At 42.4% G+C, this 25,727-nt stretch overlaps 1 protein-coding gene across 1 annotated transcript in view; it reads left to right on the top strand.

Annotated features, from left to right (window-relative positions):
* LOC124605396 (ER membrane protein complex subunit 8) overlaps window positions 1-25,727 on the top strand; it is a 49,579-nt gene that overhangs the window by 11,079 nt on the left and 12,773 nt on the right. Inside the window, exons 2-3 of the mRNA XM_047137040.1 lie at window positions 7,351-7,427; window positions 20,100-20,166. Of these exons, the coding sequence (XP_046992996.1) occupies window positions 7,351-7,427; window positions 20,100-20,166 (144 nt within the window). The remainder of the gene's footprint in view (window positions 1-7,350; window positions 7,428-20,099; window positions 20,167-25,727) is intronic.

Below are 25,727 nucleotides of genomic sequence, written 5' to 3'. Positions count from 1 at the left end.
TCAGGTTTTTCAATTGTATTTGGTGGGAAGTGGATTGCCCTCCCAATGGCAGGACAAATCCTCAGAGTTTGACTAATTATTGACCAATCTCTATAATGAACGGGCTGTGTGTATTACTCAAATGAATGGTCAACTGATGACTTGCGTTGGTGCCTGGAAGCCAAAGGACACCTATATCACAATTTCAAAGCAGCTTTCAGGCATTACAGCCCACCAAAGACCAACTGATTTGTCTGGAATGTGCCAAGCGCAATGCTTTTGCGTATTGCCAACAGCTGATCGTTGTGTTCTCTGACCTACAAGAGGTACAATATACTTCGCACCATATCGTTCTATCTACACCACATGGGTGGGGCTCCTGAGGCTGTTCATCCATTTTTATCAAGAATTCTGTATCCCCTAGATGATCCCAGGTCTGGATAGGTTTGACTCTCAGCGACCAATACATACAGGAAATTGGGGTTCTGTAGGAATAAGCTCTTTTGCAGTGCAGTCAATGGTGGTGTGATTGCAGTGTGACCCATGGTCTCACTTTCATTGTATGTGAACAACATATGCCTGTATACAGCTCCCCATCATTGCACATCACTGAGCACCAACTTCAGGTGGGCATGCATAAAGTACATAATTTGACCCTGAATCATGGGTATCAGTTTTCTCTGATGAAAACTCATGCCATGGGCTTTTCGCCGACTCAGGGCAATACACCTGTGCACAGAACTTTTCCTCAGAAACCAGTTACTTCAAGTCATGGAAACTCAAATTTTTAGATCTTATTTGACAGTAAGTGAAGATGGTCACCACCTGTATGCCAGCTCAAACCAAACTGTGTGAGAAAACTTGGTACCCTCAGATTCCTCACCAACATCTCCAAGGGTGTAGACCTCGTAGGCTTGTATGATTTAACAAAGCTTTGGTTTTATCCCAGCTGGAGTATGGATATGTTGCATATGGGTCAACAGCACCATCATCTTGTTGGACCCTGTCCACCAGTGTGATGTGCGGTTGGCAGCTGGAACTTTCTGTAAGAGTCCTGTCTACAGCCTCCTGATGGAAGCTGGTATATCACCACTGGGGTCAGACACTAGCAACTGTTGTCAAACGATGTGGCCACAGTCTGTTAGATGCCTACCTGTCCATTTTACTCGATTAGACAGTTTACAAAAATCCCCAAAATGGGTAGACCAACTGGGAGGATACAATTGGAAGCTCTATGCAAGGACCTCCTCCAGCATAGAGTTCTCTCTTGCGCTGCCTCCCCTCCCCCTCTCCCCTCCATGGTGTGTAATCAATTCTATCTTTGATTTGGATGGATCTCTTTTTGTGGCCCTAAGAAAACTGTAGGTTTTGTTTTTGCACAACCAAGGGGCACGAGAAGTGTTCTCTGGAAAGTGCCTGCAGAAAGGGTCACCATATTATGGGTTACTCTTCCTAGTTTGTAGTTACTCCGTGAGTATCTCATTGCTACCCCAGAAACTCTTGGTCACTAACATCCAAGACCTATTAGTTGATCTCTACAGTTCTGGAGTGACAGTAACATTATCTGTACACCAAGCCATGCGAATATTTCAGGAAATGAACTCGCTGAGAGTTGGCTATTGGCCACACCAGACTTATCCATAAGTTTCTTTTGTGTCAAGGGGACTCCACTCATTGCAACAGTGGTAGTTACCTGTAGCATGTGATCGGCAGCGAGCACTGACATTTTAAGTGTTGTATCTGTGCCCTCAACTACCTGAAATTTGTCTGGCGGTGGGCTGTGATGGTTTGTCTTCTAGGTTACCAGCACTCACATGTCGCTGGTAGGAGGTATTTAACTTAAAGCTACAGAAAAAAAGACATATGGACAAGATGGTATCTCAAGTGTGGTGGGAAAAAAGTGTGAATGAAGTGACGAGACGCTTTAACTGTCTTATAAATTGTAATATTAGGAGAAATGTATATCCAAGTGTTGTTAAAAGTAAGTCTGATTGTCAGAGGCAAGATGGGAAGGTAGGCAGAAGTTTCAAATTACTGACTAATGCCACAGCTCGCCACCTTCAGTAAAATATTTGATACTGTTATTCTATCTCAGTTACCGCCCTCTTCTCAAGAAATGCAAAGCTTCCTGAGTCACAGTATGGATATAGGAAGCATTTGATCACAACTACTGCTGTTGCAGATTCTTCCAGTCATATAGAATAAGGTATGCAAACAACTGGAATATTTCTGTATTTGAGAAGGGCTTTTGGCTCTGTAAACAATAGGCACTGCTTAAAGAAAGTGAGGGCATACAGTGTCAATAAAACTTTTAGCCCCTTAACTAATGAATTTGAAACAGTGTTCCATACTTACATACCAGGTGCAGATCAGTCATATAAGGAGGCATTTGGGCCTCAGTTCTTGGTACTTTTTTTCATAGAAGATACCTTGCAAAAGGTGGGGTAGAAGAGTTTATTTTTTCAACTCATTCATATGGTTGGAAAGATTAGAAAACTGAGTTTTGCCAACAAAATTTCGCTTGGAAAAACTTTCTGCAGCCAAAAAAACTTGGAAAATTTTGGCCTTTTTTCAATTTTTCAAAATATCTGTTTTTTGATCCTATCGCTTTAATGTCTATTTTCTTTTTTAAAGAGCACAAAATTCTCTATACATTTGATTCTTGCCATTTTTTTTCTACTCCCAATATCTAAGGCGCTACAGCGCCTCAAAAAATACCAATTTTTCAAATTTTGAGCATAGTGACAAGATACCTTATTTTTGAACACTATTTTTTCAGTTTCTGTTTGTGTAGTATAAATACATTATACACTCCTGGAAATTGAAATAAGAACACCGTGAATTCATTGTCCCAGGAAGGGGACACTTTATTGACACATTCCTGGGGTCAGATACATCACATGATCACACTGACAGAACCGCAGGCACATAGACACAGGCAACAGAGCATGCACAATGTCGGCACTAGTACAGTGTATATCCACCTTTAGCAGCAATGCAGGCTGCTATTCTCCCATGGAGACGATCGTAGAGATGCTGGATGTAGTCCTGTGGAACGGCTTGCCATGCCATTTCCACCTGGCGCCTCAGTTGGACCAGCGTTCGTGCTGGACGTGCAGACCGCGTGAGACGACGCTTCATCCAGTCCCAAACATGCTCAATGGGGGACAGATCCGGAGATCTTGCTGGCCAGGGTAGTTGACTTACACCTTCTAGAGCACGTTGGGTGGCACGGGATACATGCGGACGTGCATTGTCCTGTTGGAACAGCAAGTTCCCTTGCCGGTCTAGGAATGGTAGAACGATGGGTTCGATGACGGTTTGGATGTACCGTGCACTATTCAGTGTCCCCTCGACGATCACCAGTGGTGTACGGCCAGTGTAGGAGATCGCTCCCCACACCATGATGCCGGGTGTTGGCCCTGTGTGCCTCGGTCATATGCAGTCCTGATTGTGGCGCTCACCTGCACGGCGCCAAACACGCATACGACCATCATTGGCACCAAGGCAGAAGCGACTCTCATCGCTGAAGACGACACGTCTCCATTCGTCCCTCCATTCACGCCTGTCGCGACACCACTGGAGGCGGGCTGCACGATGTTGGGGCGTGAGCGGAAGACGGCCTAACGATGTGCGGGACCGTAGCCCAGCTTCATGGAGACGGTTGCAAATGGTCCTCGCCGATACCCCAGGAGCAACAGTGTCCCTAATTTGCTGGGAAGTGGCGGTGCGGTCCCCTACGGCACTGCGTAGGAACCTACGGTCTTGGCGTGCATCCGTGCGTCGCTGCGGTCCGGTCCCAGGTCGACGGGCACGTGCACCTTCCGCCGACCCCTGGCGACAACATCGATGTACTGTGGAGACCTCACGCCCCACGTGTTGAGCAATTCGGCGGTACGTCCACCCGGCCTCCCACATGCCCACTATACGCCCTCGCTCAAAGTCCGTCAACTGCACATACGGTTCACGTCCACGCTGTCGCGGCATGCTACCAGTGTTAAAGACTGCGATGGAGCTCCGTATGCCACGGCAAACTGGCTGACACTGACGGCGGCGGTGCACAAATGCTGCGCAGCTAGCGCCATTCGACGGCCAACACCGCGGTTCCTGGTGTGTCCGCTGTGCCGTGAGTGTGATCATTGCTTGTACAGCCCTCTCGCAGTGTCCGGAGCAAGTATGGTGGGTCTGACACACCGGTGTCAATGTGTTCTTTTTTCCATTTCCAGGAGTGTACATCGTGTTGTACGTTAGAATTTACCACCTCACTTTCAGGTATTCAATTTCTCTGTATGCAACATGAGGATTGCTGGGCGCCCAACTATTGTGATTCTTACATCACTACCTGAAGTTCACTATGGGCCACCTCAGCCCTGGTATTTGTAAAACTATAAATATAAAAATACATCATTAAAACACACACACACACACACACACACACACACACACACACACACACACACACAATAAATTGTATCAGGAAACTGAACTATATTATTAGCTGCAATAGGCAACCTAATTAGGTAGTTAATTATTCTTGTGTATAAAAGCCACACAGTTGACATTAAAAATAAGTAGCTTTATTACAATTAAAATGCATTGTCAGTTACTAAAAAATGTTGACAGTTCTAGGTGTGTAATACTTGTAATACCGCACTTTAGCACACTTGAGACAGATATGAGTATCACTTCCAACGTTTTGATGGGCCAGGTTCCTCAGTGTCACCAGAAATACCCTGAGTTACGGATTCAGGGTCTGTAGATAGAGTTGATCCCAGATTGACCTCTTCTTTAAACAGCGAGTCAGCCTCAGCAAGTTCGTTGATTTCGTCAGCGGTTTCCTCAACATCCTCCATAGCATCTTCTTCACTGTCTTCATATAAGAATTTTGGCACGTTTTCACAGTTGACCCCAATACATTTCTTGCAAATTGAAGAACATTTCAAACCCGCTTTTCTGCAGGAACACGCTCCGCCACAGTTCAGCTTGCATGAGCATGAAACAATGTGAAGAAGTGCTTCAGGTGCTGGATCTTGGCTCATTATAATGGGTATTGTACTGTGGTCGCTGTGATTCCAGCCCCATTTCTCAGGAGGTTTCCAGTTTCCCAGCCAACTTTGGACTTGTCGGTAAGTCCGCAATGAATGATGTTATGCAGCATCTTATGTAGGTGGCAACCGTGCAAGATTCAGTTTGCTTTTTGTGGCAGGCTTGGCGAATAGCTGGTACCGCAAATGGTCTAGTGTGTGGGAACTGCTGACACCTCCACTATACAATGCGATTGTAATCTGTTCTCCTGCTGTTATTATTTCTTCACGGGTAGCATGTGGTTTGTTGATCATGCAAAGCGCTGAGGTTAGGTGTTCATTTTTCGCAACAATATTGCAGCACTTAATTTTTCGTTGACCAAAAAAACCGAATGTTATATCACATCCGCTAAAGGCGTGAGTGAACAGGATATATTCACTGTCAAACTTGTAAGATGCAGTGGAAAACCACTTGTCTTCTGCATTTCCTCTTCCTGGCTTTAAGAAAAATAAGTTTTCAATGCCTTGCCCCAAACCGGTCATGAGCACAAGCAGGTCAACATCTTCTCCTACAATGACAACACTTCCAAAATCTTTGGTTCTTGAAATGGCAGATGTTACAATCATAATGTCAGCATCTTCTTGTGCCTGGTACACTTCAATGCTACACTTCAGAAATTCATTTTTATTAAGTGTGATCAAACGCATCTTGTTTCATTCGTTGGGCAAGAACTTGTCCTGAGGGACTTGGTTCACCATCTCTGATTCAACAACAATGTCAACCGAAGAATGTTTTTTGGACCTACGAATCCTCTCAGCACTCTTTGTGCTACATTTTCTCCCTCACATGGATACCCATCAAATACAATGGCAAATTGAGATCCAAAATGACATTGCAGGTAACAAACATAGCTTTGGGCTATTGACTTGAAGCAAACATTTCGAGTCCAAGTCACTTTGTGGATAAGGTACCCTCCATCAATGACAAAAAATTTACTCGGTCCACCTGACTTCACATCTTCTACTGGAATGAAGGCATTGTAGAATGAAGATTTTGTTCCTTTTCGCATGCCTTTTTCTGAGAATAGGGACATTGGGTAAGGAACAAGCATTTTCAGCACCACAACATATACTGAATGGAAGCGACTCCAAATTGTAGGACCCTTATTGTTGTGTGCTAATAGCTGTCAGCGCGCTGTGAACAATCACCAGAGATAATCGCCTTCCGCCCGCCAAAGAATAAATACGCTTTTGTCCGCTAAAGAACAATTCCTACATACTTTTTCTTATAACTGATCATTAACGTCAGTCAACTGTAGAAAATGTACGGCACCTGCATGCAATCGTATTACATATTGTAACACAAATAAACTTCATGCAATCTGGCGTGAATGTGTTTGTAGTTACTGAATATGATGCTGTTTGTCCTGGCCCTGCAGTAGAGTGAGATGGTAAATTCCAGTGAATAACATGATGAGTAATATGTTTATACTACACAAAAAGAAACTGAAATAACAGTGTCCAAAAATTAGGTAATTTGCCACTTTGCTCGAAATTTGAAAAATTGGTATTTTTTGACGTGCTGTAGCGCCTTAGATACTGGGAGTAGAAAAAAATGGTAAGAATCAAATTTGTAGAGAATTTTGTGCTCTTTAAAAAAGAAAATAGACGTCAAAGTGATAAGAGCAAATGAAACTGAGATATTTTGAAAAAACTGAAAAAGTCCGAAATTTTCAAAGTTTTTTGACTGCAGAAAGTTTTCCCAAGAGAAATTTGTTGGCAAAACCTGGTTTTCTAACCTTTCCAATAACATGAACGAGTTAAAAAAATAAAATCTTCTACCCCACCTTTTGCAAGGTACAGGCTTTTTTGCTGACAGTTTCACTGGACTATAACACCTTCATCTGATTTTATGGCTAAGACTCAGGGAAAGTGTAATCTAGATATTAAGACATAAGTATGTACTTCTCTCCAGCAGATTGTGAGTATGGGGTCAGAAATTGCTAGTTTAGAAAAAATGTGTTCCCTTAGACAGTAGATTTCAATACAGTGGTATACTGCATTGTAATCTATTATGTGTGGTTAGTCTGTGAAGATATGTTTAATATATTGATTACTTATATTGTTATGTAAACACACTGATAATACATTTATATGCACACAGTGATTTTGAAAATTCTTATAATTGTCACCAATGACAATGAGTGTGGTATGTAAAAATCTGAAACTGAATAAAGAAGTGCTTGTTATTACCAATTATAAATAGTTTATTTAATTATAAGATACATTGCAGCAGTGGAAACTGGAGAAAGTAAGAAATTTATATTATTTTTCATTTTGTTTCTAGGTAGATTTTTGGGCATCAAAAGCTGGACTAGTTATAGCTGGTTACTATATGGCAAATGAGAACATTAGAGATATGAGGTAAGCATTAAATAAATTAATTTGGCAAATGTGAAATAAAATCATTTTGAAAGCAAAGAACCAGTTATTGGAAACATTTGTTAAATTTGTGAGGAAACTATTGTGGATTTATTGTTAAAATATATTTTTATTTAGCACTGATATCCACTGCCTCCTCTTCAAGAAAATGTTTGTGAATGCTACTTTCATTGCGTTTCTTGATCCAGGAGCAACAATGTTTCTTGATTTCAGTGTACCATGTCAAGGAGAGCTCTGTTTAACAAGTCAGTTGAGTGGAGTGGATAGAGCCTTGAAAGGAGATATAAGATCAATATCAACAAAAGTAAAACAAGGATAATGGACTGTAGCCAAATTAAATCAGAAAGAGCTGAGGAAATTGAATTAGGAAATGACACTAAAAGTACTAGATGATTTTTGCCATTTGATGAGCAAAATGTGGTAACTGACAGTAGCTGAAATAGAGCACATAAAAAATGGAGACTGCTAATAGCAAGAAAAGTATGTCTTACAAAGAGAAATTTGTTAACATTGAATACAAATTTAAGTCTTATGAAGACTTTTCTGCAAGTATTTGTCTAGAGTGTACCATTATATGGAAGTAAAATGTGTGTGATAAAAGAGCAAGGACAAGGAGATAATAAATGTTTATGAAATGTGATATTACAGAAGAATGATGATTAATGGATGAATCAGATTGTTGAGAATGTTGTAATTGAACGCTTATTGAGCCCCAACAACCTCGGAAGCAAAAAAGTGGTTTTGCTGATATAGTTTTTTAATGGTGGCAAATTGCATGCTTACTATTCTTAATGTGATGGCACTAGAAAAGAAATGGGGCAACACAATAAGAAACAACTAATAACATTTATTAAGAGTGTATTGTAATATAGTGTTAAACTCTGGTAGAGTTTGATGCGTGGCACTTGATGCCCTGTACCTAATACAGTGATACATATAAATAACTTTGTTGTCTCTTGACAGTCGATGATATTGTCGCTATGGCTGAAAGTAATAGTGCAGTACTCTGTTAATGGCCCAAGTCCCTTGTAACTGGAATCTGCTAAGTCGGAATGTAGGGTTCAGAGAACTGCACTGAGTTAACTGAAGGCACTGAACTGAACTCAACTCTGCTCTGATTAGTGTGTGTGTGTGTGTGTGTGTGTGTGTGTGTGTGTGTGTGTGTGTGTGTGTGTGTGTGTGTGTGTGTGTGTGTGTGTGTGTGTGTGCGTGCGTGCGTGTGCGTCACATACAATACACTTGGAATTTTACTCCGGTTAACTCATACATGATGTTTTGGCAGTAACCTTTGCTTTGTGTATTACCTTTAAGCTCTTGGGTTTTGAAATCTCATCTGGTGCAGTCTCATCAATCAGTGTTTCTTTCTCATTCTGACCAGTGAGTCTCCCCTGACACACATTCTGGATGACTTTGTTGAACTTCTTTTCCTAAACCTCACCAGTCTTTCCCTTTACCCCTCTTTATCCTCTTTAACCCTTCTGCCAGAAGGAGCCACTAGTTCCAAAAGCTTATGATCTGTAATAACTTATATCCTACTGCAACTTAGTGAGCAGATTTTTTTATCGAGCCAATTACATCCTTCAGCATGTCTTGCACATCTGCCGATAGCTAGCAAAGAGTGCTGTGAACAGCGAACTATATTGCTTTCACCTTTAACTGATGGATATGGAAATTCTTCTATCAAAGGCACAAAACACGATGTGCCACATGCACACAAGCACGCAAGGAGTCGGTGGTCATCACCCTGGGGCATCAGGACTCTCAGCAATGGCGATCCTGCCAGGTGGCCTTTGCAGAGGCTGGGTGGCACCTGTGAGGAGGGCCCGTGGTCAGAGTGGGTGGCATCAGGGCAGATGACATGCCATGAAGTGTAGTACGTCATCTCTTGCTGGTGGTCAATCAACGTCTTAACTTCAATGCTAAGAAATACAACACCAAATTGCCATATTGGCAGCGAAGCTTATTCACCCCGGTCCATCATATGTACGAGAGTTGATGGGGAATCTTTCTGGCCAAGAAAGGAAACTAATGCACTACAAGGCCCTGGACTGACTGACCTACATGGAGGCTAAAAGAAAATACGAGAGGCTACATCCTGTGCTTATGATGTCAACCTATGCCACCACTACGACAGCGGTTCTACCATCTTCCATTCTGCCGCATACAGTTGGCTCTCAGAGCCGTCAGATTCCACCTACCCCCTTGATGATGGGGGGACTTCCCTCCCTGTTGCTCCTGCACAACCTACTTCAGGAGTAACACCACCACCACCACCACCCTCTCCCTCCCCCCCCCCCCCCCCCCGCCCCCACTGTCAGGGACGTCACTTCCCACTTCTCAACCAGAGAAGCGTAAGTCTTCTTCAGCTCCTCTTGCCAAGAAGGGATCCCTTGGGTCACTTCTTTCCCAAGTTCCTACCAGTGACAAAGCTGACACCCGCCAGTGGCTGAAGCAACCACAGGTAGCTGAGACTGAATCAGTGAAGCCCTCCCAGCTGGACAAACCTAAGGAGCAGTGAGAGAAAACTAAAAAGAAAAAGACCCCCAAGAACCAAGGCACTGCAGTGACACCCACTCCACCACTACCTACAAGCTCTGTGTCTGGGCGGGTGAGATGGAGATTCTGGCGTCCACCGAGATCTCGCTGGGCCCTCAGACACAATGGATGTTGATTGCACAGGTACTCATCTGGTGGCAGCAGGTGACCCTGAGGCGTAGACTGCCTCATTGAGTGTTTCATGCCTTTCCAGTCTCACAGTCACGTAATCCTCCAGTGAAACTGTGGTGGTTTTTTTGCACCACCTGGCTGAACTATGGCAGCTGTTAAGCTTTACACCTGCTTTCTGCATTGCCCTCCAGGAAACCTGGTTCCCAGCAATGCAGACCCCTGCCCTCCGTGGCTATAAGGGATATTACAGGAACAGTAGTGACTATAATAGTGTGTCAGGTGGAGTTTGCGTCTATGTCCTGAACTCTGTATGTGGCCTGTGACCTTCAAAGCCCTCTTGAAGCTGTGGCTGTCAGGGTAAGGATGACACAGGAAATAACTGTCTGCAATGTATATCTTCCTCCAGATGGTGCAGAACTCCTGAACATATTGGCTGCACTGATTAACTTCCTAAACCTTTCCTACTTCTGGGAGATTTTAATACGCACCATGCTTACTGGCAGAGGTAGGGAGGTCGAAAATTTACTGTCACAACTCGACCTCTGCCTCTTAAATACAGGTGCTCCCACACATTTCAGTGTGTCACATGGCACATATTTGGCCATTGATCTCTCGGTTTGCAGCCTTGTGGTAGTGACCACTTCCCCATCTTCGTGTCACTTCCCCGGCATCATGCCCACAGATGCCTACCCAGATGGGCTTTAAACAAGGCAGACTGGGAAGCCTTTACCTCTGCTGTCACCGCTGAATCTCCTCCACATGGTGTCATTGATGTCGTTGAGTAAGTCACTACAACAATTGTCTCTGTGGCGGAAAATCGTGATCCTCATTCTTGAGGGTGCCCCTGGCGAAAGACAGTCCCTTGGTGGTTGGCAGAAGTTGTTGAGGCAATGAAAGTGTGTCGGCCAGCTCTACAGCGATGGCACCCTTCCCTAGAGCACTTAATAGCCTTTAAGCGGCTCCGCGCCCACATTCTCCAGCTTATAAAATGATGGAAACAGGAGCGTTGGGAGGGGTATGTGTCGACCATTGGGTGCCGTACATCACCATCCCAAGTCTGGATGTTTGGATGAAGATCAGACGTCTTTTTGGGTACCAGACCCCAACAGGCGTCGGCCATCCCGATTTAGGTTTTCTGCAATTTTCCTAAATCGCTCCAGGCAAATGCCGGGATGGTTCCTTTCAAAGGGCATGGCTGACTTCCTTCCCCGTCCTTCCCTAATCTGATGAGACCGATGACCTTGCTGTCTGGTCTCCTTCCCCAAACAACCCAAACCCAACAGGCGTCCCTGGCTTTAACATCAATGATGTGTTATCTACCGATGCAAATGCGATTGCTGAGCGCTTTGCTCGCTGAGCGCTTTGCTCGCTGAGCGCTTTGCTCGCTGAGCGCTTTGCTCGCTGAGCGCTTTGCTCGCTGAGCGCTTTGCTCGCTGAGCGCTTTGCTCGCTGAGCGCTTTGCTCGCTGAGCGCTTTGCTCGCTGAGCGCTTTGCTCGCTGAGCGCTTTGCTCGCTGAGCGCTTTGCTCGCTGAGCGCTTTGCTCGCTGAGCGCTTTGCTCGCTGAGCGCTTTGCTCGAGCCTCTGCGTCGGAGAATTACTCCCCAGCCTTTTGCACCCTCAAATGGCAGATCGAAAGGAAAGTCCTCGCATTCACTACACACCACAATGAACCCTGTAAGGCCCCAAGTACAGAATGGGAGCTCCTTAGCGCCCTTGCACATTGCCCCGACACAGCTCCTGGTCCGGATCAGATCCACAGTCAGATGATTGAACATCTCTCATCTGACTACAAGCGACTTCTCCTTGTCACCTTGAACCGGACCTGGTGCGATGGCGCCTTATCCATCGCAATGGCAGGAGAGCACCATCATTCTGGTGCTCAAACCCGGTCAAAACTCGCTTGATGTGGATAGCTACCAGCCCATCAGCCTCACCAACTTTCTTTGTAGGCTACTGGAACATGTGGTGTGTCGGTGGTTGGGTTGGGTCCATCAGGGTCGCTCTACCACTGATAATCTTGTGCCCCTTCAGTTTGCCATCCGAACAGCCTTTTCCAGACGCCAACATCTGGTTGCTGTCATTTTTTACTTATGTGAAGCATATGACACGACCTGGCGACATCATATCCTTGCCACATTGTATGAGTGGGGTCTCTGGAGACTGCTTCCGATTTTTCTCCAAAACTTCCTGTTGCTCCGTACTTTTCATGTCAAAGTCGGTGCCTCCCTTAGTTCCCCCCCGTATTCAGGAGAATAGCATTCTGCAGACTCCGTATTGAGTGTGTCTCTATTTTTACTGGCTATTAACGGTTGAGCAGCAGCTGTAGGGCTGTCGGTCTCACCTTCTCTGTACGTGGATGACTTCTGCATTTCATACTGCTCCTCCATTCTGGAGTTGCTGAGTGGCACCTTCGGGGAGCCATTCACAATGTGCAGTCATGGGCTCTAGCCCATGGCTTCCAGTTTTTAGCTGCGAAGTCGTGTCTCATGCATTTCTGCCGGCATTGCACCGCTTATTCAGAACCAGAACTTTACCTTACTGATGATCCACTCACTGTAGTGGAGACATATTGATTCTTAGGACTGGTTTTCGACACCTGATTGACTTGGCTACCTCACCTTCTTCAGCTTAAGCGGAATTGGTGGCAGCACTTCAGTGCCCTCTGCTGCATGAGCAACACCAACTGGGGTGCAGATTGCTCTATGCTGCTGCAGCTCTGCAGAGCCCTTGTTCAATGCCGCCTTGACTATGGGAGTCTGGTTTATAGTTCGGCAGTGCCCTCAGCGTTGCATTTACTCGACCCAATGCATGACCGTGGTATTCGCCTAACGACGGGAGCTTTTAGAACAAGTCCGGTGACCAGTGTCCTCCTGCCTGGAGGCCCGAGTCCCTCCATTGAAGGTTAGGCATGCACAGTTGCTCACCAGTTACATTGCACATGTTCGTAGTTCTCCTGCACATCCGAATTAACGTCTCCTTTTCCCAACCACGGCGGTTCATCTCCCTCACCGGTGGCCCAGGTCAGGGCTTAAGATTGCGGTTCGCGTCCGGTCCCTTCTGTCTGAACTGGAGTCCATCCCATTATCACCTCTTCTTGAGGTCCATTCATGTACACCTCCATGGTGTACGCCTAGGACGCAGATTCTTCTGGACCTTTCGCATGGCCCTAAGGACTCTGTTAACCCTGCGGCTCCCCACTACCACTTCCTCTCAATTCTCGACATGTACCTGGGCCATGAAGTGGTTTACACTGATGGCTTGATGGCTGATGTTCATAGAGGACATATTGAACACCACACCTTGCCAGATGGCTGCAGTGTTTTCATTGCAGAGCTGGCAGCCATATCTCTTGCTCTTGAGCATGTCCGTTCATGCCCTGGTGAGTCTTTTCACCTGTGTACTGACTCCTTGAGCAGCCTACAAGTTATCGACCAGTGCTACCCTCGCCATCCTTTGGTAGCCTCCATTCAGGAGTCCATCTATATGCCCTGGAATGGTCCCTTCGTTCAGTGATGGTTGTGTGGACCCCAGGTTACGTTGGAATCCCAGACAACAAACTTGCTGACAGGCTGGCCAAACAGGCTAAGCAGAAAACGCTTCTGGAGATGGGCATCTCTGGAACTGACCTGTGTTCTTTCTTACGCTGCAGGGTTTTTTGGCTTTGGGAGATGGAATGGCTTAACAGTACGCAGAAGAAGCTGTGTGTCATTAAGGAGACTACGAATGTGTGCAAGTCTTCCATGCGGTCCTCTCACAGGGAATCAGTTATCCTCTGCTGGCTCCGAATTGGCCATACGTGGCTAACGCATGGTTACCTCCTATGTTGCGAGGACCCACCTCGGTGTCGCTGTGGCTCACAAATGATGGTCATCCACCTCTTGCTGGACTGCCCACTTTAAACCACTCTGCATTGTACTTTTAACTTTCCCACTGTCCCACCTTCGGTGTTGGATGGCAATGCCTCAACAGCAGCTTTAGTTTTATGTTTTATTCATGAGGGTGGGTTTTACCATTTGATCTAAGCTTTGGCGCGTGTCCTTTGTCCCTCTGTGTCCTCCATCCTAGTGCCTTTAGGGTGGAGGTTTTAATGTGTTGGAGAGTGGCTGACTTCTCCTTTTTATTCTCATGGTCAGCCAGCCATAGTAATCTGCTCTCTTGTTGTAATCTCTTGTCCATTTTTCTTGCCTCTCTCTCTGTGGTTTTCTTGTCCGATTTTTGTCCATTTTAGTGTTTGTTGCCCTTCTGTCATTCTTGTGGTTTTCTCCTTTCTTCCAGCTGTGTTTTGTATTATGTCTCGATTATTTTACTCCCACCCTTGTGGAATTATTTTGATCAGAAAGAGGGTCCGATGACCTGGCAGTTTGGCCCATCCCCTTTTTAAACCAGCCAACCAAACGTACTGCAGCAGAACTGTGTCAGCAGAAAACTCTGAACATGTACTCTCTTCTGACAATGCACCACTCTTGTTACACGAATTTCTTAGTATGGGATGATGTGTATCTTACTGTCGAAGTCCCTACATACTTGTTAATTGCATAAGCATCCAGGTAAGGTCCCAGAGTGTCTTTCATTATTGGTGACAATGTGAATATGATGATAGGAACAGAAAGTTGGTTTAAACCAGGGGTTCCCAACAAAATTTTCTCGAGGACCCCCTCATCGAGAATGATTGGTACCTTGTCATACCACAGTATCAAGTACCTAAAAAAAGCCAAATTAAGAGTCTTTTTAAACGTTTTCTATTTTTGGTACTCAGAAAAAAACAGACATATTCATTATTGAAAAAAATATTGAACTTAAGAGGTAGCACGCGCAGTCTAAGGGCATACAGCAGAACTATTTCCCTTTATCTAATTCTAGTTTTGCGCTAGGTGTGCTAGTGTCAGTTGGCTCTAGGAAGACACTAGACGCAGAAGTTAGCGTTCACTAAAGCTCCGTTCATGCGGGAAGTGGCCAAAACAAAAAATCTGTTATCATACGAAATGTATTTAATATACTTCTTATTCTAATAGCATCTTGTGGACCCCTCTGGCATAGCTCGCGGACCCCTGGGGGTCCGAGGACCACCTGTTGGGAACCACTGGTTTAAACCATTTAAATGAAACTTTATATATTTTTTCTTCATTATTTTGCAAACCACAGCATCTAGCAAAAATGTTTCACATACAAAACTAAACTGTGTTAAATTTCCTACAGAAAAAGTCCTTTTCATTTTTTTTTTTTTTTTTTTTTTTTTCATGGAGCAATAGTTCCCCAAAAATCACACGAGTATTAAAAACAGTGTTTTAATGGTATAAAATTAATGTATATTGTTAAATGACCTGGGTTAAGACCAAATATTAAATGTTTGTACCACAGATAAGTGCCTTAGAATGTTACTGAGAGATAAATTGTGTTCTGAGTGTGTAACTGTGTGGAAAGGTGGGTTGTGGTGGTGGTGGTGGTGGTGGTGGTGGTGGTGGTTAGAAGCACGAGGGAAGGTAGGTCCACTGGATTGTGGTCATTGCACTTCTTCATAGGTCTACAAAATGAAGAGCGAACAGGCAGTTCACCATTCTCTCTACTGCACTGTCACAAAAAGCAACTATAGGATGTTTCACAAAGTTAAACTGTCCTTTCCAAAGCTTGTCTTGTGAATCCACTGGGTATCCAGAGGGCAGATACACTCAGGAGATTTTTATTTTCCACAAAGTGAGTTAGCACTACTTGGAAGAAAGATGTGAATTACTAATAATAGTAGCGCAAGAAACGCATATGAACAGAATCTACGTAAATCTGTGCGTACTGTTCTGCAATGCTAGAGGGAAATTGTTTCTTTGTCATTCTGTAAAGCAGCTGTAGCGTTATTCTGGGAGAGGTGACTTTCCCCACCATGAGTGCTGCTTGCTTTTCAGTTTGCAGGTATGCTATGCCTCCACAACATTTCCTGTCCAGTTCTCTCATATGAGTAGACAAATTGTTAAATGAGCTATTATGTAAAAAAGGTCAACAGCTGGAGCTGTCTGCTGTCTCCCACACTGTGTCACCATGTGTAACACACTGACAATATGTTTTTGAGTGTGTCGATTTCATTGTCTCTGCTATCAATGGCTGGAATACTTTTTGTAGCTTGAAAGTAGCAAATGCATCACCCCAGCCTCAGCTCACCCAACATCTGAAGAGGCTCAGAGGCTTTAATTGGCTCCTTCTGTAATGTTAGGTCACCTGTATACCGCCCATCCCTTAATGCAGCAGGTCCAGGAAAACTGTCACTTGCTGACTTTTAGTGGAGCCAGTGTGATGTTTCTGTGGGTTCCTGGTTATGTCGGTCTGCCAGGAAACGAGGCTTCTGATGCTGCTGCCAAGACTGTAGTCCTCGTAACTCAGCCCGCGAGTTCCTGTATTCCCGCAGATAATCTCTGTGTTGCCATCTGTCAGGAGGTGGTGTCCCTTTGGAATCGCCAATGGTCCTCCCTTCACGGGAATAAGCTCCGGCGTATTAAGCCTCTCCCGGTGGCTTGGGGGATCTCCTCTCGACCCTCCAACCGGGAGGTCTTTTTAAGCAAGCTGTGTATTGGGCACTGCCTTTTTAACTATCCTCATTTGTTAAGTGATGCTAACCCACCTCTTTGTACACATTGTGCCCAAATTTTAACTGTCCCCCACATCCTAATGGAATGCCCATTTTTTTTAACTGTTGGCATTCCCGCTTGGATTCGCCATCTGAGTTATCGGCCGTTTTAGCAAATCAGTATGGCGAAGCCCACTTAATTTTTAGTTTTGGACCTCCGTTTCTGTGTGGTGTCTTTTTTTTTAGTCCCTTCTCCATGTGCCTGTTTTTAGCTCCCTTCTATTATGTCAGTTGGGACTGACATGTTGTCGCTTTTTAACTCCTGTCTGTCTTCGTGTTCTGTAGTTTTGACTTGGGCTCGTATGACCTCAGTTGTTTTTGCGGCCTAAAGCAAAACAAAACCAAACGATACCAAACCAAACCAATCACCTAGGTGTTAAGAAACTTCAGATATTTCAACACAAGTCAAGCAATGCATTACAGCAGATTAGTGTTCTAGATTTACCCGTGATAAGTTCTATTCCATCAGACGTAATATTGACACCTACCTTCCGTAATATACTGTGGATGTGTGATTAGTGGCTCCACTCACTACAGCTCACTCTGCAAGTGTCAGCAGTTGCAGAAGGGAACAGATTTCTGCAGCCTTATCAGCAATGCAGTTAATGAGAGAAGCACAGTAACTTTCCAGTCATTCATTATTTCACGCAAAGTGACTACACCATGGTTCCATGGCCTTACAATATGCTGTTAATGACAGATGGCAGCAAAATGCCAAACTGACCAATCCAGTCCACTTTCCTGCCAACACTGCATATGTCATTGACAACATCACACCTACAGACCAAACACTTTTCAGCTGTTGTTTATAGGAACATATTTTACTTATAACTTTACTCAACAACTGCAAATAAATACTCACTTATTAAACTGAAAATAACTCCACTATTATAAACATGATTTCAAAGAAGTTATTTTGTCTACATATGGGAGAGAACTGGACAGGGAATGCTGGGGAGATAGTATGTCTGTAAACAGAAAAGTGAGCAGCATTTGTGGTGGGGAAAGTCACCTTTCTCAGAAGAACGCTACAGCTGTGGGATAGAGAGGCTAAGAATCAATTTACCTTATAGCAGTGTACAAAAGTGTGCAGAGATTTACATAAAATCTAGTCACATATTTTTCTTCTGGTTGTATTGTTAGGAACTGATCTCCGTTCAATGTTGTGTTAACATACTTTATGGAAAATAAACATCTCCCCACCAGGAGTGTTTGTGCACTACATCGCCAGTGATTCATAAGGCTAGCTGCGGAAGGATCAGTATAACTTTGTGAGATACCATTTAGTTGCTTTTTGTGATATAGTGCAGTAGAGAGATTGGGAAATAGCCTGCTCTCTCCTAAGTTTGCAGGCATATGGAGGAGGAAAGTGCATGGCCACAGTCTGGCAAACTATTTTCACTCACTTCTAACCTCGATTTCCACCTTTCTATCCTATTACACTCCAAAAGCTTAATTTATCTTTTAATATGGTCCTACTGTGCTTAGATGTGATACATAAATTTTGTACTATTAAAACATTGTTTCTAAAAACATGCTATTTTTCCACCCCATGTGACGTGAAAACCATCAGTGCTAGAGAAAAAAATGAATGGTACTTTTCTTGTATAAAATTTAGTGCAGTTTAATTTCATGCTAGGAAACCTTTCCACTAGATGCTGCAGTTATTGAGATAGTCAAGAAAAGGCTAAGAGTAACCTTTAGATGCACCTCCCCCTCCACCCCTACATTCACACCCCATCAATCGGGATTTTTAGTATGTTGTTCATGACACTCCTCCCTATCACTGTACAAAAAATTTTTAACTGCACCAATTTTTTCCACCAGGTCAGCATTTTTTGGTTGTCGTTGAGTCTGCTATTGGCCATTTTACATCAAGTATTGACTTGGTGAAACACTTCAGAGAGAGCGGGTAAATTCTCTGATTGCTGGGAGACACTTGCGTTTAAAACAAGAACCACTGACAAAGAATCTTGTGATGCGATCTTAAGCTTATTTTCTAGAAAACTCTTTAGAGCGGTAGAGCGGTAGAGGGGTTGCGAGATGGCTCAGTTCTGGAGCTGGAAGGGGGGGGGGTTTCTTGATTCACTGAATGTAGATTATTATTGTTGTTGAAGAACGAGATTTTCACTCTGCAGCGGAGTGTGCACTGATATGAAACTTCCTGGCAGATTAAAACTGTGTGCCCGACCGAGACTCGAACTCGGGACCTTTGCCTTTCGCGGGCAAGTGCTCTACCAACTGAGCTACCGAAGCACGACTCGCGCCCGGTACTCACAGCACAGGTGCTGGCAGAAGTAAAGCTGTGAGTACCGGGCGTGAGTCGTGCTTCGGTAGCTCAGTTGGTAGAGCACTTGCCCATGAAAGGCAAAGGTCCAGAGTTCGAGTCTCGGTCGGGCACACAGTTTTAATCTGCCAGGAAGTTTCGTTGTTGTTGTTGTTGTTGTTGTTGTTGTTGTTGTTTCCAGAATGAATTTTCGCACTGTTTTGAAATGTGAAACTTTAGTGGTTGGGGAGAGGTAATGTGGATTGTCCAGATCTGTAATAATTATTGTTTTACCTTGTCTCCCCAATAATGTACAACAATGCAAGTGTGGATGCGATGGGTATTCTCTCTTCATGTTGACTTCATCTCTGATAAGCTCCATTTAAAAATGCAAGTCCTCGTTGCATCGGGAGAAGGAAATTAGGATGTAGCTCGGTAGTAGAATAAAAACTTGCAACTTCCACTTATTATAACTTTTACTTTACACAGTACTGAAGTAATGCAGTTAGATGCACCTTTCATGCACCAGCTCAAAAGACTGACAGACACAGAGATCTGTGGAAAAGAAAAAAAAATGAGGTACATAAGAAAAATGATAGTTTTGTTCTTCAATTTCCTGTCAGCGTAGATGTAATCATACCTCCCTACGATATCTTTGCTGGATGAGGATAGCACATCTACATGTGTAGGTCATTTGAAGAAGTTACACAGAACCTTTGCCTTTCATAGGAAAATGCTAACAGTCTGCTAGGTTGTGGCTAAGCCATTTCTCCTCAGTATTTTTTCCTAGTCCCACTAGATATGCAGGAAAACTTCTTTGAAATTTGGGAAAGCAGACAAGAGGTACTGTCAGAAGCAAGGCTGCAACAGTGTGGCACATGTGCTTGCATAGATAGCTCAGTCAGTAGAGCATTTTCCTGTGAAAGGCAAACATTCAAAGTCATGGTCTGGCACAGTTTTAATCTAACAGATGTTTTGTTATTACTGTTATAGTTCACCTCTTGTACAAAGCCACTAACTCTCACAAATGAATTTTGCTTTTTGCGTATATTATATGTAAACTAATTTCCTGTTGGTGCAGCCTTCTAACCTCGGCCTGTTTGTTCTCAGTCATGAGCGAGGACAGCGAGTTGCAGACAAAATTGCCGAGAATTTCAGCTCAGCTTGTCTTGTTGTTGTAAGTATTTATGCATGCAACATTGCATTCCCATGAAGAAAGTTGTGTTTCAAAAGAGAAAATATAGTTCACCAGACTCATGAATCTGTCTGCATTTCTATTTTTTAATGAAATATTTCAAAATGAGTGATACCAACTGAAAGTATGATGTTATTGAGAATACGCACTTGTAACCCTTCAGCTACTAATGGAAGCTTATTTCAGACTTAATGAGAATTTTATAAATTTGAATCATGTTATTTGTATTTCATAGATCCCATGGAGAGGAGTCTCAGGGGCATGGAAAGTAGTCAAAAATTCACATGTAATTCAGCTTAAGTGCAATACTATTTAATAACTGAAATTGCCATGTTATTCATAAGGCATTTGATATGCTCTGGCATGTTGTTGAATAGATATGTAGCCATGTATAAGATTCCTTTGTTCTTTTGTTTACTTCTTGTGTCTTCATAGGGGTTTGTTTTTGGTGCTAGTGTTAGTCATGTGTTCAACATTTCGTAAAGTTACATGTATTTTGTGCTCAAACTATCACCCCAAAAGAATTTCTTGAGAAATTCACATATGAGGAACTATGTTTTATCGTACTGTAAAATTGGTATTAGCTCAGATCTATTATGGGCAGACACTTTTGAAGATGGTCAGGAAAGGGATGTGATAGAAAGTGAATTTGGTAGCCATATATCATTCCAAAATAAAATTTATGGTAATTAAATACAGATATGCTGGTGAGCTTTTGACTTTCACCTGCTTTATTTTTTCATTGATTGTCCTCGGTGTCGACTTACTGTATTGCTACAATGGCTGTAAAATGAGTGTGTGGAAGTCGAACACTGACTACTTCAAATGATGTAGCTGACAGGTGCACATTTGCATTCCACAGTTCTATACTTTCACTGTTCACAACACCCCCCCCCCCCCCACCCCACCCCCAATAATACACAGTTATAGGGCCAGTGCACTACTGTGTAACTTTTGATAAGTCTCATTAATAGGTTGCAAGCAGAAGTCAATATACTGCTACGATAATTTACTGTTGAACATCTACGAGCAGTAAAAACCTAACCACACAGTTCTTGCCACATAAGTTGAACAGACACTGTTATTGTTTTAGCACATGGCCTATTACACGTATTTCACAGTTAAGTGGGTGCATTGTTGCTGCTATAACCAACACTGGTTCCTCGTCTGAAACTTGGCCGTGGACTGACTGTCTCGGGACCAAAAATTGGGCCCGTATATATATATCATCAGAATAATAGGCACTGAAACTACACATTGTTCAATGTTTAATTTACAGATATTACAGTTAAAACATACCTCATTCAATGAACTGAATCTATCAAAAAATTCGTTCTTTTTAACAGTTTCCTCTAATACTAGGATTTAGCCGAATTATTTGTTTAAATGATTAAATTAACATATATAATTATAAAAACAAAACTTCTGACAAAATTGGTCATTACTTTCGAATTAATTAAGGGCTTGCTTTGCTAATGTGTTTCCGAATAGAGCCAAATAAATACTTAAAGAATGCTATTAGTTGTTCCTCCAAATGTTTATAATTATTATAGAATTTATATTTGTTTATAAGTCAACAATAGAATTGAATTTATGAAACAATTACTGATTTCACTCTATAACAAAAGATACTAACTAGGAATAGTCAAAACAAGATATAAAACTAAGCACAAAATTAGATCAGGTGCTCTATGCTTTAAAACTGAGGGTCAACCTGTCTCTTTTATGAAAATGCAGATTATAGTCATGTATGTTAATAGTAATTAGTCAAGAACAAAAAAATGAATTTTAAGGAGGCAGATGGCAAAACAAGAGGGGAAGTGAAATTATCCCAGCATGCTTCATCACAAGCTGAGTGACAGATTGCAATTTGAACAGGACCCAAATAATGAATTCCCTTTTTTGAAGATGCAGTTGAATAGTTTTAATCTTGGTGTGTTCAGTAAATGGAAAAAAATTGTTGGTGTCCTTAAACTTGTTGGCATTATCATTTTGAATAATTTCTTGAATATATGCTTATCTCTCACGATCATCACTTCTTGGAAGTACATTTGCAGCTGAACTTCCAATGACTGGAGAAAACTTCTTTCATGATCTGAGAAAACAAAACACCAATGTAAATGTATAGCATTCTTTGTTATAAGCTATTGTAACTTACCTTACGTATAATGAATAAATGAGATTATTCAGCTTCACAATGTGATAGAATTGTCTACAAGGACTCTGCAAGTGGTTGTACAGTGCATGGCAGAGGGTACATCATACCAATAATATATATTTTCTAAGCTGTTCCTTTTGTGTATTTAGTGGAAAGGAAAACTTACTGTTTATTTACCTCTATAGTTGCCTTGCGCTCACTTACCTTATTCTCATCATCCTTACCCAATATTGGTGGCAGCATAATAAGCACTCTCTCGTCCTTGAACATATGTTCCCTAAATTTCTCAAACAGGAAGTTGTGAGATCTAAGTTTCCTGAAATTTTGTGTTTCACTTTCATATCAGCTGTATTGACTTGTTAGGATCCTAACAGTGCACAGTATCTATGTGTTCCAAAAAGCCAAGTGCAAAAATGTGATTTTTCAGGGAATTGTATCTCAGGTAGTATCAATCAGAGATAAGGGGTCAAGAGGTTCGGATAGCCCTTGGCCTAGTGATCATTTGTATACCTATTGGAAGAACGGGCATACTGTAGCTGTCCTACTGTACAGGGTCAAAATTTAAATGTTCACACTTCCTTGAGTGCAGTCAAATTGAGCTAATCGGTTGGGTCTTTTCCATTGGGTGTGGTCTAAGGTGGGGTTTAGGTGGCATATAAAAAGCACAATCGGTTAATGAGCTGTTTTCAAGAACACCAGTTTTTACCCTTTTTTGCACTGTGGGCAGCAATAATGCAAATAACTAACCATAGCAAATGGCTCAAAATTTAATTGTTTATTCCTTAGATGTTTATCTAGAAGCACCATTTTCCTATTTTCGAAAATCTTTCTCTGTTATCAAGATACACCCAAAAAACCATGATTTTTTGGTACCAGAAATGCCAGTTGTGCAGGTGGTTACTTCTGTAATTTCTATTCTGGCAAATCATTGAAATCTCTGCCACATTTTGTTAAGGAGATGTTATCAGGTAATCCTGATACTTTTTTCAGTATCGTTATCCGTCACTGTGATCCAGAGGTTCAAAGTTACCGTTCTTAGCCATGTAATACCCAGCCTGAGGCATAAACGTAGTTTTAACCACCATAGCAAAATTTTGTCATATGAATTTCTTTGTACTTGCAAATCAACAACAGATCTTTTAAAGACCTAATATAATAAAATTTTTATTGAGATATTGGAGTCCCATCATTACCCCATTTTTTGTCTACCGTAGGAGTAGGTTAAAAATCATTTTTTTATATAAAGTTGTTTAAAGTGAACTTGGGTTGTTTGGGAGGCAATTTTGTTTTAACATTATATTTTTGTTTATACGTGTTGAAGTTTATAAGTAAAGTGTCAAAATATTACTGACCTATAGAATTAGTTTATATAACCAGCACACCTTGCTGTAGCGGGAAAAAGAAGAGAACCGACCGAAGAATGGTCCTATTGGAGTGCTAAAAAGATAACTAAATCCTCTGACAGAAAAGTGGGGAACCAGCTGCCTCAGTCCATTCACCTTCCTCACCAGATATTTTGCCATGCAAGCATATTCATCTTTTTTTGGCTGCAAGATAATAGCAGAGAGACAGTGACAGTGGAAGAGGGGGAGAGGAGACAGTGATGGCAAGAGAGGGAAATGGTAGTGAAAGAGAGAGGGATGAATGAAGACAATAGCATTGGGGGCCAAAGACAGACATAGTGATGGCCAGTGAGAGACAGAAAAGATAAAGATGGATGGACATAGTAACACAGGAAGCAAGAGAGGGGAAGTGAAAATAAAAAAGGGATGAGCCAGGAGAGCGTACATAGGCTTAGGGGATCTGGACCATCCCAAACTGGCAAACTTTAAAACAGAGGTATAGGGGATGGTTTTTGGACCAAAATTTTAAATATGCGGGTGTAGGGGAAAAACTAAGTTGGATTCCCCTAAATTTTTGAGCTGGTGAAGTATGGTGGAGCCATTGTCAGTGGGAAAAAAGGCAAAAGGGGTCAATGTAAAAAAGCGAGGAGACATCAGTGGGAGAGAAAGAGTGGGACAGAGACAGTGGCACTGGAACAGAGGCATTGAAAGCAGCAGAGACGAGAACAGTGGTAAGAAAGAGGGAGAGAGTAAGGTATGAAGACAGTGACAGTGGAATAGAGAGACAAAGGAGAGAAAAAGGAGACAGTGGGAGAGAGTGGTATATATGAAGGCCTTATTTCAATAGTGGTACAAGTCCATTACCTACACTTTTCTGTCTGTAATGCTTCAGAAATTAATGAGGCAAACAAACAGAAAGAAAGGTTCATCTCTAGCAAGAAGCCATATGCTTGAATATCTCTGGTGTCTCAACCGCAGATTTTTCAGTGCTCATTTAACTTTAGGACTCTGTATCTCAATATGAACAAAAATGGACTTGTACCACTATTGAAATAAGCCCTTGATGATATGGATAGTGGCAGTGAGAGGGAGATTGTGAGTATGAAGGCTTAACTACCAAGAAAGACAAGACAAAAGGATTTAGAACGTTCTGTGTTAAAAAAATCATAAATATGTTTGCATGCTAAAATTCCTGGCTAGGAAGGCAGAATGAGGATTTAGGCAGCTGGTTCTGCACTTCTCTACCTAGATCTTTTAAAGAGGGTAAATATTCACCTCTTTGTGCTCTGACAGGAGTATTTTCCGCTGATGGATTAACACTCTAAGATTGGTCACAGTATCATCTTGTATCAGACTTTTTACATAAACATTGTATTTTGCTAGAACCCTCCAACAAATGTCTTCGCTTTGCCCTCTAGGATACTGCTTGCATGTGGTCGTCACATTTCAAATTGCTTCTTAGTATTATCCCTAAATACCTACGACTTGACATACCCGTGGTGTTCACCATTAATCTTCCAATTGGATGCTTATTGACTTTTCCTCTTTGTTATAGGGATTATCTTACATTTATACACAATGTAGATTCATCACACCAGGTGGAATTTATGTTAAGATCTTTCTGCATATCCTTATCATCCAAGATAATACTCTCCTGTACAATGTTTGTCGAGAACATTATGATCATATCTTGGTTAGTAGTTGGTGATTTTGGTAGTGTTGAAGGCTTTCGGAAACCTAGGAAGACTGAGTGTGTCTGTCAACTTCCATCTATTCAAAAGATGTCATGTATGAATGAAGCAAGCTATGTTTCACACTAGTAGTTTTTCTTGAAGCCATGCTAATTCTTAAAGAGCAACTTGTTTTTCTCAGAGAACAACATAATTTGTGAGCATAAAATATGCTGTAGGATCCTGAAATGGACAGACATCAGCAATACTGGTGTGTAATTATATACATCTGATCTTCCACCCACTTGGAAACAGAAGTGACCTTTGCTCTTCCCCAGTTATTGCAGATTACTTACTGTGCCTATCCTCAAA

The sequence above is a fragment of the Schistocerca americana genome, chromosome 3, assembly GCF_021461395.2.
Source record: "Schistocerca americana isolate TAMUIC-IGC-003095 chromosome 3, iqSchAmer2.1, whole genome shotgun sequence".
In the NCBI taxonomy this organism is placed as follows: domain Eukaryota; kingdom Metazoa; phylum Arthropoda; class Insecta; order Orthoptera; family Acrididae; genus Schistocerca; species Schistocerca americana.
The sequence above is the reverse complement of the archived record's forward strand: the minus strand, read 5'-3'. Positions and strand labels throughout refer to the sequence as shown.